General features: G+C 41.1%; 1 protein-coding gene across 2 annotated transcripts in view; it reads left to right on the top strand.

Moving 5' to 3' along the window:
• SSFA2 (sperm specific antigen 2) overlaps positions 1-14,235 on the top strand; it is a 93,838-nt gene that overhangs the window by 31,587 nt on the left and 48,016 nt on the right. For both annotated transcript variants that reach the window (XM_018559503.1, XM_018559504.1), the window contains one exon: positions 2,770-3,455. In XM_018559503.1, the coding sequence (XP_018415005.1) occupies positions 2,770-3,455 (686 nt within the window). The remainder of the gene's footprint in view (positions 1-2,769; positions 3,456-14,235) is intronic.

The following is a 14,235-nucleotide window of genomic DNA, read 5'->3' as shown; positions in this document are numbered from 1 at the left end:
TATATTACATATCTTTACCACCCTACACATCCCCATCACTCTGCTACATCTGGGTTCTTGTGTGTGTATATATATAGATATATAGATATAGATATAGATAGATATAGATATAGATAGATATATATAGTTTTATTTGGCTTTCAGCTTCAGTCATTGAACTGGATAGAGGGGATGACGTTGAGACATTGACAGATGAAAACATGGGTGTTTATTGAAGCTGGAATGGATGGATTCTCTTATGTACATGTACAGTAAAACTGTATTATGGCTGTGAAGCTCCTTGGATTGCCACCTTAAATAAAACCTAGGGTTAAAGGTAAATGAACTGAATTTATGACTTTTCTGCTGAAGTGAATTGTCTTGGATTGTCCTAGCATTTTGCTCACATTTGATTATCTTGTTTATCTCTCTTTTTTTCCCCCCCCCCCATAAGGTTGGTACCTGTTCCTGCTTAGTTACACACATTTTACTGCTGCCCAACAGTGAAATTTCATTTAGTTGCACAATACTGAAACTTTCTTGCCTTGTTAAAAGTTTTCATATTGATTGATGTGCGAACAAAAACGAAGTAGATCTTACTGTATACCAGAGGATTGCTCAGATTAAACTGGCCATACACTGGTGGTTCTTATTTAGCCCAGTGGCCTGAAGGAGAAAAAACACTTGATTTCCCCCATTCACATTGAACACCATTGGAAATATTGACTATTGTAGAGCGGAGAGGGGTCAACAGAGCACCTTTTATATTTCTTTTCAACCTAGCAAAATATGTAATTGTGCATAGGGACACTGGCTATAGCAATCTTATATGTTGCTAAAGTCAAGCCCAAATGTCTTACAACTATGTGACTTCTAGCTGCAATGACTAAAGCTTATGAGCATTGATGCGTCGAGGAATCCCCTGCAGTTTCCATTGTAATCTGACTGCGGCCGTTGACTGTCAGAATACCCGAATGGAGCTAGTAGCTGTTTGGCTGCTAACTCTGTTCTGCCAAGAATTATCCAACCTGCTGCTTCAATCGGCTGATAGAGGGATGCTAGGCAGAAGGGTGCCGACAGCGGCACCCGTGCCGCAAATTTCTTGTGGTTCATCTGCTGCGTGTATAGCTTACTTTAGGCATACACGTTACACAAGTGACTAGCTCAGGATGAAGATATTTTATTTGTAATCGCTTAACCATCGCTCTATAGCATTTAAGATCTCCTTTTTGTTTTTGTAGATGCACTTTATATACCTTTTAAACATTGGTAAGTTTATTTTTTTTTTTTTAAATGGCTAACCTGCCATTTGCTGAAATAATGCCTCAGGATTCTTGTTCTTAATTGTAAAGCTAAAAGGACAGTAATTCCAATTATGGGAATATCTTTAAAATTCTAATTTTTTTTCTTGGTTTTTAAAGTTTTAAAAGCTCTATTTACTTCTGTTAATTAAAAATGAATGCTTAAAGCTGAACTCTGAGCAGATTTAAAATGCACAAATGAATGCAGTTCTGTAATCATTAACAAAGCCTTAAAGTAAAACCTATGGCTTGACAAAAAAAAATTTTAAGTTAATCTGCACTTAGTCTTTCTTTTAGCCCCTCTGCAAAGTCTCACAAATACCTGTTGATCCTGCCAGCGAAGCCCACCTAACGCAACTTCCTGTGATAGAGTAGCAAAAATGCTGCACTGCTCCTGAATTTAGAGCAGACTTGCCACTCATGTAGGCTGTGCCTACTTGCACTACAGTGGGATGAAAAAAAAGAAACTGCAAGTTGCTGTCAGTATTGTCAATGCTGATTCATAAGCTTGTAGATTGTCAGTCAGCATTTAGCCACACCTAGACCTTGTCACTGCTCTCTGGATTGCCAGCACTGCCCCTGTTCATGAAACCCTCCCACAGTGGGGTGCAGTGTCCGGGAGGGGGAGTGTGTGACACACAAAAATGAAAAAAAAACAATTGGCGCAGTCAGGGAAGATAATTATTTTTATTTTGAAACTTGTGTATCATAGTTACATGATTTGGTAGTTGTTTAAACTGTCAAACAGGAGCCTTTAGTTGCAACGGTATCCTCAACAAGTGCTGTAATCTGATCTTTGGCTTGGAATCAGCCTTCTGCATGTAATCCCTGTACAGCAGAGGTCAGAGAGGGGGAGGGTGAAGCAAGACAGGAGCCAATCGGATATAAAAGAACTTGCTGATGGGAGGGAAGTGCAAAAGTATTCAACAAAGTAATCTTTTATTCAGTAAGTTCATCAGTCTGCTGCTTCTTCCACTGTCCAGTCACAAGGTGGGGGTGCAGAAGAGACCTGTAAGTGAACGTGAAACTGCAGAAGAAGAAATATCACGTAACTCGGGCAGGACTGTGCTGTTTGGCAGAGCTGTGTAAATCTCAGTACTTAATGCACAAAATACAAATCCTTTAGTAGGTAAAACAGTTCCTATATATGAATTTAACTGTTTGCCTGGAGTTCATCTTTAAATCTGGGTATATTTTTAGTATTTTTTTTTTTTTTTTTTAATGGTAGGCCTAACATATTAAAGTGCATTGATCCATAACTATGCCTAAAAGAAAATTAGCATAAAATGTTTGGCTACAGACTAAATCGGAAAGGCGTTTTATTTTTAAGGATTTTAAAATTCTATACTGGATTGCAACTTTAATAAGTTAATAAAAATTAATGAATACAAGTTAAAATGTGTCTGTGAATCTTTAGGTATATGAATTTACAGACTGAAACTACTAATTTTTCTGTTCCATTTCTAACATTTACCTTTCTTTTATCCAGGTCGTTTTCGTCAGATTAAAGTTCTCACAGATGTTGCAAACGCATTTTCGTCATTATATTCTCAAGTTTCTGGAACTCCGCTCCAACGAATAGGCAGCTCCAAATCTCTAACAACATCTACTACTGTGGAACCCACCAAACCAGCACCTCTTACTAGGGCTTCCAGCCAGACTGCCGCTAGACTAATGGAGACTTTATCAAAACTTAATTTATGTCGAGCAGCAGGGGATGCCAATTCTGTCCAGTCTCCAGATGACGGAGGGCAGTTATCGAAGAATAATGAAGAGGAAGGAAGTAAAAATGAGCTGAAGGCACAGAAGCTGTTCAAAAAGAATTTGTCACCTCTTGCTACAGTTAAAGAGGAAGCCTCATCTTTACTTGCAACAGATTTGAATGGTCATGATATTTCTACCCGTCCAAAAGAAAATGGTGTTGACGTGGACCCTTTGCGTGAACCCAACAGCATTAAACCGCAAGAAACCTCCATGAACTCAGTTGAGTATATGTCTTCACAAATCGCAGATTCTGGGTTTAAAGATTTGAGTGTATCCACTGATCAGGATTGTGAGAATTACCTAACAGAAAAAAATCCACAGACATCCACCCCAGACAAGGAACTATTTGCCCCAAATCCTTCAATTGCAAGTCTTCTAACGCAGGCAAAGGAGTCTTTTGAATTAGAAGAGGTAAGATGGCCAATCTTGTTTTCTTTTTGAAATGGTAAATAGTTGTCAGTGTATTTTCCTGCAATTAGATGCTGTTAAACTGTCTGGAATTTGGGCAAAGGAGGTATGGTGTACTGAGTCGCAAGTAAAGGAACTAACACTTCAATGTCATAGCAGGCACCATACCTTTTTTCAGAGCTCTTTCACTTCATGCACTGCCATACCCTAGTAAAAAGGCATGGTACTTTCAGGTGTAGGGGAATACAGGACACTTTCCAGAATTTAGTGCCGTGTACCAAACCTAGTCATGTTAACCATGTGTAACTATTGACTTTCACTATTTCACATGTGAGCTTCTTGTGAATGAAAGCTGGTCAGGCAGTGTTGAGCAATGTTATAGAGTCTTATTGGATCACGGTGTTGTCTTCTACGAATCTAGTGGCTGCTGTGTAGGTAACCTAAATATGGAGTTGGATGTTTAAAAGATCATGTTTAATAATATAAGAAAATGATAAGCAGTTGTCTTTTTTTAACCCAGTGCGGAAAACTGTTTACTATTGGCAACACATTTACCATTCCTCCAGTATACAGAAGGCTCCATTTCATGCTTAAAGCCACACACTCTGGGCAAAATGACAATTGTATTATTGTCGTTTACACATAGTGGCTTCAACTTTTTTGCTACCTTAATAAATGAGGCCGTGTTTGTATCATGTGATATGGATGACCTAGTTTTTACATGCTTCATTCTTTTAGGACAAGTGACAGTAAAGTTTTTTATAGATGGTTTTGGTGTACATTTATGGGTGCCCTAAATGTTGTATATGGTCTTTTTACAGAGGATTTGCTGGTAACTTATCAGCTGATTGTATAATTTCATGAACTAGATAATTGTCATCTATCCAATGGGTGGTATTCAGGCTTTTTTTTTTTTTTTGCCTTTCCACCGTTGTCCTATTCTTTGAACTTGATGGAAAAGATGTATGTTCATTGTATGACATTTTCAGGGCTGCTTGGTAAACTCATTTTAAAATATTAAAATGATCTTATGAATTTGTGTAGTGCCATGAAGCCATCACAGAGTGGATGTCCCTGTCGTGCATGTATGTGCAGCTCGCAAAGCTTACTCTGCAAGACTTGGTATTTGTGTTATCACCACTGAGACTTGACATATACAGACAACATTTAGCAAGCACACCTCCTTACAGGGGTGGTGCATGCAATGCCAAGCTGTAATTTCTGGGAATTTTTTTTTAACTATCCCTGCACTACAAGAGCTATGTGCTTGTATTGGTCTAGGTGCAAAAATAACAAAATTGCATTCACCCAATCCTGGGAGCCACCTGGCTCTTAGAGCGGTCCTTCCAGCCTCTCTTTCCCCTCTGCTCCAGCAGTTTAAGGTCCCATGAGTTATCATGCCCTATAGATGTATTGGACATGAGGCCGTCGAAAAAGAACATACTATCTCTGCATCAGAGGAGGAGAGAGGCTTGAGGGAGCACTCTTAGCAGCCAGCTGGCTTTGAGGTCTGGGTGAGTATACCTTTTTGTTATTTTTGCACATAGACCAAAATGAACACTTTACACTTCCAGTGTGGGGGTGGCCACACTGCAAGAGATAAAGAACTTAGGAGAAATTGTTTCTTAAGTGTGTAGGGTACCCCAAGTAGATCGAAATCCTTTGCTGAGCAGATGTGTAAAAACACTTGATACTTGGGCATCTTATTGTGTCCAGCGAACATAGTCTGGTTTCCACAGGGGTTCAGGGAATATGGTGGGATGCCTGTTGTAATTAAACGGCCGGACGGCGGCTTGAATGTGGGTGGGCGTTTTTTAAACGTCCTTTCCCGCTCATGCCCGCAGCTTGGCGGTGGGCACGAGTGGGAATTCAGCCTGCACTGTAAACAGCCAGCGATGGCTGTTTACGTACAAGCGTTCGGGCGTCTGTAGAGACACCCGATCGCTTGTAATGTGCATGCGGGTGTGCGCCCCCTCCGCCGCTGCTGGCGATCCCGAGCTCCGCTGTTCCCGGTGCGAGCCCGGGACCAGCACAGCAGCTCTGCGGCCGGAGATCAAACGGAGCTCAGTACACAAGCTCTGTTTGATCTCCTCTCCGCTTCTGAATGCAGGCAATGATGTGTATTACATCACTGTCTGCATTCAGTGTCACTCTCCGGTACAGAAACCGGAGAGAAGCTGGTGAAGCAGCTTCTCTGGGGGTCCCTAGGTGACGTTAGGAGTCTTAAAGACCCCTGATGTCTCCATAAAGAGGACCTGCCAATGGAAATTGGCTATCACAAAGTGAAAAAATAAAAAGAATTGGTTACAAAAAAAAATTAAGTCACCTATAAAGGTAATAAAAAAAAATGTAAAACATTTTTTTAAGTCCCCCGCCCCCCACATAAACATGCAAACATGCGCCGAGTGCGCCTAAGTGCGTAAACGACGATTGCATCCATTACGCCGCACATGTTGCGTATCGCCGTGAACGTTGCAGTGAGAGCAATAATTCTAGGGCCATCAATCACTGATAACCCTAAACTGATGAGCTTTAAAAGCTTTTAAAGCGTCGCCTATGGCCAATTTTGGGTATGGTAGTTTTTGCGAGTTCGCAGACGCACGCAATTTTAAAGCTTAACATGTTTGGTGTCTATCTACCCGACATGTCCCCGACTTTTATATTTTGCCAAAAATTTGGGTAATAACTGTTTTATAACATAACGTAGGGAAAACCGTTTTTTGCCCCCCACATTTTCGGTACTTTTTTCATTATATAGTAAAAAAATTAAAAACCCAGTGGTAATTAAATACCACCAAATGAAAGCTCTATCTGTCCCCAAAAAATGGTATAAAATTCATTTCAGTACAGCGTTGCTTGACGGAATAAATGTCAGTTAAAAGTACTGCAGCGCTGAATACTGAAAAATGGCCTGAACAGGAAGGGGGTATAAACACCCCGGCCAGCAAGTGGTTAAAATGGGCTTTCAGTGAGTTCCAGGGTGTTTGCATGCGTTCCATAGCAGGTACAATAGGGCTTGCTGCAGTTTTTTTACATGTTTGTAACTGAACGCTGCGGAGTGAACTAGAGCCCAAAATACCATTGGAATACATTGGACGCAGTTTTGATCCGGTCTGTAACTGCTCCGCTCCTGGAACGCGCTTGGTGTGAACAAGCCCTAAGGCTTGTATTGGGTCATTTTGAACTAATGCTGAAATTGTTTTGACATTTGCACTTGAACACAGTACCAAGTGTGCGGTTTCCCCAATTTGTTCCCTGATATGAGACTTTTAAGGACTGTTTTGCTGGATTTTGAACTGGTCATATGAACCCTCACGATGTTACTTTTTTTTTTTCTTCCTTCGCAAACAATATTGTAAGCAAAATCCTCAAGGTGACCGGAAATGCTTACGTAGAAGGTTGTCTGACTCTATTTTGGTAACCTTTTTTTCTTATATAGATTTACTTTTGTGTCTCTTGATATTCAGATATCCGCACAGCACGGTAGTCTTGTTTTTTTTCTAGTTCCTCTTTCTAACCTTAAACTCTCCATCTGGAAGGATATAGAACACTTAACTCCATCACTTCCTCCAGTGAAACCCAGCAGCCAGACCCTGATCTGCACTACTTCAGATCATGTAATCTAAGGAAGTTGAAGTTCTAATATTTACTTGAAACCTCATCAAACATTTTCCAACAGTAAACACTGCAGCAAAACAAAGAGCAGCTAGAAGACCGCTTCACATGAGCGGGATGATGAATATTGGAGCCTGATAGTGAGGTAGGGTAATCTGCATTCACAGGGTTTTGTTGTCATAGTTGAAATGCTGACTTCTGTAATTCTAGACCTTCGCTTTGAAGAACAATGCTCCTTTGAGGCAGTTTAGCCGGCCAGTGTATAAAGCTGGACTCCTGGCAGATGGAAAAAAGCTACTGAGTGCAGTTTTTTGTGTGCATTGCATTAAATATGCATTCTATTTAAATGAAAATGTAAATAGCTGAATCAGTCTTGATTTCCAGCCTTGCACTGTAGAAATTGGCCTGGAAGAAAGGGAAGGTCCATGCTCTCATCAGACTATGCTCAAATGTGGCTTAAGGAACACACTGATAGCGGGTTCACCCATAGCATTGCACCAAACGTATGGGATTTGTGCGTTCAGCGCACAGTATTGCGTGCTAGGTGCGCTAATTAGAGGAGCACCAAAATGAACATTTCAAAAAACGAAACCAGAATGGGAAAAAAAGACAAACTGAAAATTTGTTTTTGTTTTTTTTTCAAATTTTTCTTATTTAAAAAAAAATATTTTATTTTTTATAAACGTTTTAATTTGTTTTTAGATTTTTATTTTTATTTTTTATTTTTGACTTTACTGTTCATACCTTGTGGAAATAGTATGTTTACTGTGTTCACAATCATGAATGAAGAGGAAGTGATGTAGATCACTCCCATTCATTCATTCATAATTGGGGACACAGTAAACATAGCCATCACTGACTGTACCCGCTCTCCATTCTGACACTGTCACAGGAGGCTGCACGAGTGGTGTGGGGATGAGTGCTCGATCTTCTCTGACAGCTGGCTCCTCCCCTGCACCGTCGGCTCAGCCTCCTGTGACAGCTGGCTCCGCCCAAATGGCCGCTCTCCTGATCTGTGACAGGAGGCTGAGCGGTGCGGGGAGGAGAGATGCCGGCTGCTCAGAGCGCTCGGCCTCCTGTGACATTTTCTCTCTTCCCTGCTGGGACACAGAGCAGTGCCCAACGGGGAGGATAGAAAGTAGGACCGCTATTTTGGCCAAAAGATGGCATTTTCGGCCGATATGTTTCAGCCGAAATTTTCGCTAACACTAATGCATTGCTTTGCCTTTTTATTATCAAAGCCACCCCAATGCATCTCTCACTGGGTTGCGTAGCAGCGCAATGTGCTGTACTGCAGTAACATGCAGTGAAACTTCTGGCTTACTTTTGTTATTGCTGTACTGCAGCACACACCTGTTGAGAGGTGTGTTGGAGTGCTAATGAATAACAACACAATGCAGCAGTTCACGTAGCATGCAGTAGTGTTCGTTGTGCATAGCGAGCACTAAACGCATGGATCTTGCATGTTTAGCACAACGATATGGTGTGAACTGTGTAGAGCGACCTTATTGGTCTGCTGCTTCTCCTTCGCATAGGCTGGGGGCAGGGAGCTGACCAGGCTATATTGCTTAATTGCAATAAAGAAAAGGTCAGGTCATCAATTGGTCTTTGCTGTCTGGCAAGTCAGTGTAAATCTCTGGACTGGCTGGATATAATTACTTATCCTTTGGCATATAAATCGGCTACCATGTATGCAATTTTTAGCCTTGTATTTCATGATTTCAGCTTTAAAGCAAAAAATTGTTTTGCCGATCCAGGGCAAAGAAACAAGTTTATTTTCATCCCCAGTGCTGCCCCCACATATGCTTGGCATTTCCTTGGCTCAGCTCATTGACCTGAGTAGGAACATGTGACTCCATGTGACAGTGCTGGACCAATCAGTGCATTCACATGGGGATTCCATAGCTCTGAGTGAAATACGACTCTCGCAACTTGGAGAGGCACGGGAGTGACAGTTCAAAAATTGGAGGTTACTTTCTCATATCCATTCACAAAGCTGCACAAATAATTTTACACGTTTGTTATTTTTAATCATAATTTTACATCAAACTGTTTTAGTTCACAGAAATATCAGATTGATGTGGAATTATCATTTTCCCACATGAAGTGAAATATATAACTGCTGAGAACACATCTTTCACATGATTCAGTACTTTATTCCCAGATGAGACAAATAATGACTCGTAAGAGTTTCTTTTTCTGCTCTTATCTTTAGACACCTCATAGGGACAGAGGGTTAACTCAAGACATTAGTGTTTTTGAAATCCCTTATTGATACAATGGAAAGTCATCCAATGGTAGTTTAGTTTTGGTTAGATACTAGCCAGATCACCTTGTATCCCTTGGACTATAGTAGCAAGATTAGTCGTGTTTACTATTGAGTATTCTTTTCATTTGCTTTTATTATGGAAAATGCTGCATCAGGAGTAAGACTCCATGCCATGGGTCAATAGCCAGGATCTTTGGTAAGACTATCTCTCTGCCACTATCTCTTAAAGGAATAAGGAAAATGTCAGATCAATCAGTCCATTCTACCAAATTATCTAATCAAATTTTAAGTGACTCCCACCCACTAAGTTCAATGATCTTCACTGTGTGGCCCTACCTGGTGCTGCACAGACTGTAAACATCCTAATTGGCTCCTCTTAGTGTGCGCATCTGCTGCGGTCTCATTGATTGGTATGGGTGAGCTCAGTATGGCTCACCTATAGAAATAAATGGGACCGTGGTGCATTTGCACACTGAGAAGGGGAACCGATATTGGCGTTTTCAAAAGAAAGGCTGTATGCTATTGGTCAAGGCCACACAAGTAGAGATCACTGAAATGGAGAGGAAGCACAGTATTTACCACAGCAGTCTGCACTCAGGGTGGTGGGAGATTTTTTAAAGGTTCCTTTATAACAGTCCAAAGAGGCATCAAATCCAGTAACTATGTGATGCACATATCTTAAATTAAACAAAAAAAAAAACTTCCTTTACCTTCCCTTATTGAGCCAAATCCTCCAATTGTGTCTCATATGCTCCCCCTCCCAGGCAGTCCAGCTCTCAGATGGAGGGTTTCAGCAGCAGAGGCAGTGCTATCAGTTCCGAAAGCAGTGGGCAGGACTAGGTGTTGGCAGTAGGTGCTAAGTGGCACTTTACAGGCTCATGAATCAGCGGTGACCATGCTGATAGCTCCCTGCAACATCTTCTCATCCCACTGTAGTGCAAAAAGGCAGAGCCTACATGAGGGTGGCAACTCTGCTCTGAATTCATTTAGCAGTGTAGCATTGATGCCAGGATCAAAAGGTATTTGTGGGTTTTTGCAGGGGGAGCTGCAAAAAAGAGAATACTGTTATGTGCAGTGGCACTTATAATTGAGGAGGTCATATTCCTTTTTGTAAAGGACACCTTAAAGGGTTTCTAAACCCTCAGCTTTTTTTGCATATATCTATTGCTAGCAAGCAGTAGATGTATGCAAAAAGTTTTGTGTTTTTTTTAAACCCGCTTTAACAGCGGTTTCAACTTACCTGTGTCTTCCCTACGCGCTCCCGTCCGAAAATGTGAAACTGCACGGGCGTCCGCAAAGCATGTTGGGGCGGGCGCATGCACAGTTCACACTTTCAGCCGGGACGTGAGGAAAGACACAAGGTAAGTCTATGGACGCGTGCACCCGCATGCAGACACCATGGGAGAGTAAGTGCCAGCAAGCTCAGAGGAGTCGGCGCTGGATAGGAGATTCGCCGCAGTGCTGGAGAGAAGGCTGAAAACTACAGGAAAGAAGATCGGATTAAAAGACATAATTTAAGGTAATTGCTGACATTAACGTTGGGGTGAGGGGGAAAAAATTGCCTTTAATGTCACTTTAACTGAAAGTGAACTTGTCCTTTATGTTGCAGACTCCAAAAGTTCAGAAAATTATTTTAAGTTGACTCTGATTCTGCCTCACTCTTACAAACTAGAGAGATTCAGGCTGTTCTAGGATACATGGACTGAGAGAATTCTAGCACATCGGTCGAGCCCCACTGTTTACTAAGAAAGAGAGTTGTTTGGTGGGTGAGCTACATGTGAATAAAAGGCGTGATGCCAGAGAGATGAGACATTTCACTGTGCTGTGTTACAAATCTAACATTGAAAATGAGATGAAAACCCAGAATCTGAAATAAAGTATCGTCTCAGAATAAGCCTTATGAAATGAGTATTATAGCTGCTACGTGACGTTTATTTGAAATATTGGAACGGTCTTCATTTGCTTTTTTTAGACTGGATAATCATATTGGCATGTTTAATTTTGCTGACGGTCTCTTTTTATATGTATGTATGTATGGTATGTATGTATGTATGTATGTATGGCGCAGTATAATGAGAACGCTCCAGCTTTAGACCGACATCCTGCACTTCAATACAAGGGTTAATATCTGAATACACAGTCCATAAAGAGCGTGGGATAGATTACCTCTTAAGCCCGGCTGCTATTATTTAACATTGGGTTTTGTAATAAAATAGATGTCTGCGTGTTTTGTTTTGTTTCACAAACACAAAGACGTTTCTAATTTTAACTCCGGCCTTCTGCGTCAGACATGAAGTAGGGGGTATGTTGTGTTCATTTCTATGCAGGTTTGACAGACCCCCCTTCCCTGGTGGAAATTCTCTTTTTACTTTCTACCTGGAGGGCCAGCCACTTAAAGCTTATTCAAGAAGCCAGCGCAGAGAGCACTGATGTAAAACCAGTCATAAAACGTATGCAGTTCTTTTCACAATATAGATTGTTTCCTTTTAAGTCACTGCCATTTATCATCGCTGCTGGCACGGATATGTTAAAGGGGCAACTAAAATGATTTCAACTGAACTCCAGGTACAAAAGCATTAGTTTCAATATATTCCTCCAAAAGCCACAAAGCTTATAAATCCACTTTGCATTCACCATATGTCTCTACAAACACAGATATTATCTTATAAAAGTAGTGGTGACATTATCGCTCTATTACACTGCCTATGCAGAGAGGCCAGCTGTGGGAGGGATGCAGCAGGTCCTCCCACTACAGGCTGCCTGCAGAAAACTACAGGAGGGGACAGATACAAGACCAGTCACCCTGCACAAGGAGAGAGAGCAACAGTGACCTGTCTTTATTACAGGAAGCTCCTGCACAGAGGCAACGTTTGACACTGGATCACTGCACAGAACTCACCGAGACTTAAAGGAGAACTATGAGGTGAGTGATTTCCATAGGAAATAGCTTGCGATTATACTGAGCGGTGGGTCATGGGAGGAGGTTAGTTATATGTCCTCCCGTGACCCTAAAGAGAACTATGGGGAAAAACACTTACCCCATAGTTCTCTTTTTAAGTAAGAATATACATGCTTCTTGTTTTCAGATATTTGCTTTTTACTAGGAGTTCAGCTTTAAAGCCCAACCCTATGTTTGTTTTTTTTTTCCATGTGAGCACGTCCACCTGCAGCAGTAAATGCAATCCTAGGAGGAGGTGTGTTCATGGCGGCCTACGCTCACAGGAAGTGGGTTAAATGGCACTGGGCTTCATTCAACTTGAAAGATGATCATCATCTAGTGGGCAAGTGGTGTGTATGTTTGGGACAGCTCTGGAGAGCAAGTGAGCAAAATCTGCCTTTTTTTTCTGTTTTGGCAGTGCTGGGCAATTGTGTTTTTATTTTTTATTTAAAAAAAAAAAAAAGTTGGATTTAGTGTAAATGACATTCTATGCTTGTATGTTCTTGGGGAAGACGGAAGGTTTGCTCAACTAAATCCAGCTTTTTAGTGTTGCACAGTGGCAGATACTAAAGCTGGCCATACGCCTGCAGGCTAAACAAACACAAAAATCGATCATGTTCCTCCATCAACCCTAAGCATCACAGATGGACAAATCTCCTGCTCACCACTGACACGATACTTGAACATTGACTGCAGTCACTGTTTGGCAGTCAAAGATTTTCAGCTCGGCTCCTTGGATTGAGCGATATCTTTTGTTCAGTCGGCAGTGCCACCCTCATAAGATTTTGGACAATTTCTGTGAATCAGCTGACATTCTAACAGTGTATGACCCGCCTTAGGCCAGCCAGGAACATATAGTGTGCGTTTTGCCAGCCCTTCCATTAAGTGGGCTGCTTATGATTATGGAACTGAACACGTCATTTGAAAAGTAGATCTCCAAACGAAAAATAGTGGGCGCCCCTGACATAGACTTCACAGATTTCTTAGGGAGAATGGTAGTATTGGACCAGGTTTGGTAAATTGCTTCTACTTTAGTTACCCTCCCTCACCCCTTTAGAGTTTGTCTAGGGGTGTCTGCCTAACTCATAGACATATATAATACAAGCAGCATGTGAATGCTGATTCAAATTGCTTTTAGTTGAACATAAAATACTGTATATGCACATAAACTACACTTTAGGTTTACATAGCATTGTCTTACTAGTCTGGGTTGGGTTTAAAGGATATCCTTGTTGAAAACGATTGGCCACAGCCGTTTCGAAACCTCTAGACATCCACGACAGTGTTGTGCAAATGAATCATCTTACCAAAAAAAAAATGCAGGATTATCTCACGCATCTGAGTCATTGATATTGAAATGGTTTGTCAAAAAAATGTGTGGGTGGAAATGACAACCCTTGTGGGTATAAATTGCTTATCAATTGCTTCCACCCACTTGTCAACCCCTCCACATCTATTATTGGGTTTTAGTCTCTCTCCACTCTTATCAGCTCTTAAAATTACTCCACCCTGTCTAAAAAGAACAAACAAGCCAGTTTTATTATTGTCCCTAAAGCCTGGCTTGTGTTTTCAGACACATTATCTATTGGAAATTTTAAAAGGGAGCTTGTATTTTAAGCTTATTTTGTTTAAAGTGAACACTGCATTGTGAATGTTCTCAAGAATGCTTATATAGCAGAAGCTCTATATTGTACAATGCAGAAAAATATTGTAATGTGATGGGGGAAGATGATCTGTGTTTTAAAGGTACACCTGAAAAAGGAAAAAAACAAAACCGTGAGCCTAGGAATGCATGCCGAGAGCCCAGCCTACTTGTTCAGGGCTTAAAGTAACATTAAACACAGTTATTCACAAAAGAGTTTAGAGTAGGCAGGAGAAGGGAACAATCTAGGACAGGGGTGCCCACAATTTTTTGTGTCAAGATCTACTTTTCAAATGACGACCTCAAAAAGATCTACCAA

The sequence above is a fragment of the Nanorana parkeri genome, unplaced genomic scaffold (genome assembly GCF_000935625.1).
Source record: "Nanorana parkeri isolate BGI_ZX_2015 unplaced genomic scaffold, ASM93562v1 scaffold400, whole genome shotgun sequence".
In the NCBI taxonomy this organism is placed as follows: Eukaryota; Metazoa; Chordata; class Amphibia; order Anura; family Dicroglossidae; genus Nanorana; species Nanorana parkeri.
Note: the sequence above shows the minus strand (reverse complement) of the source record. Positions and strands in the feature narration are given on the sequence as shown.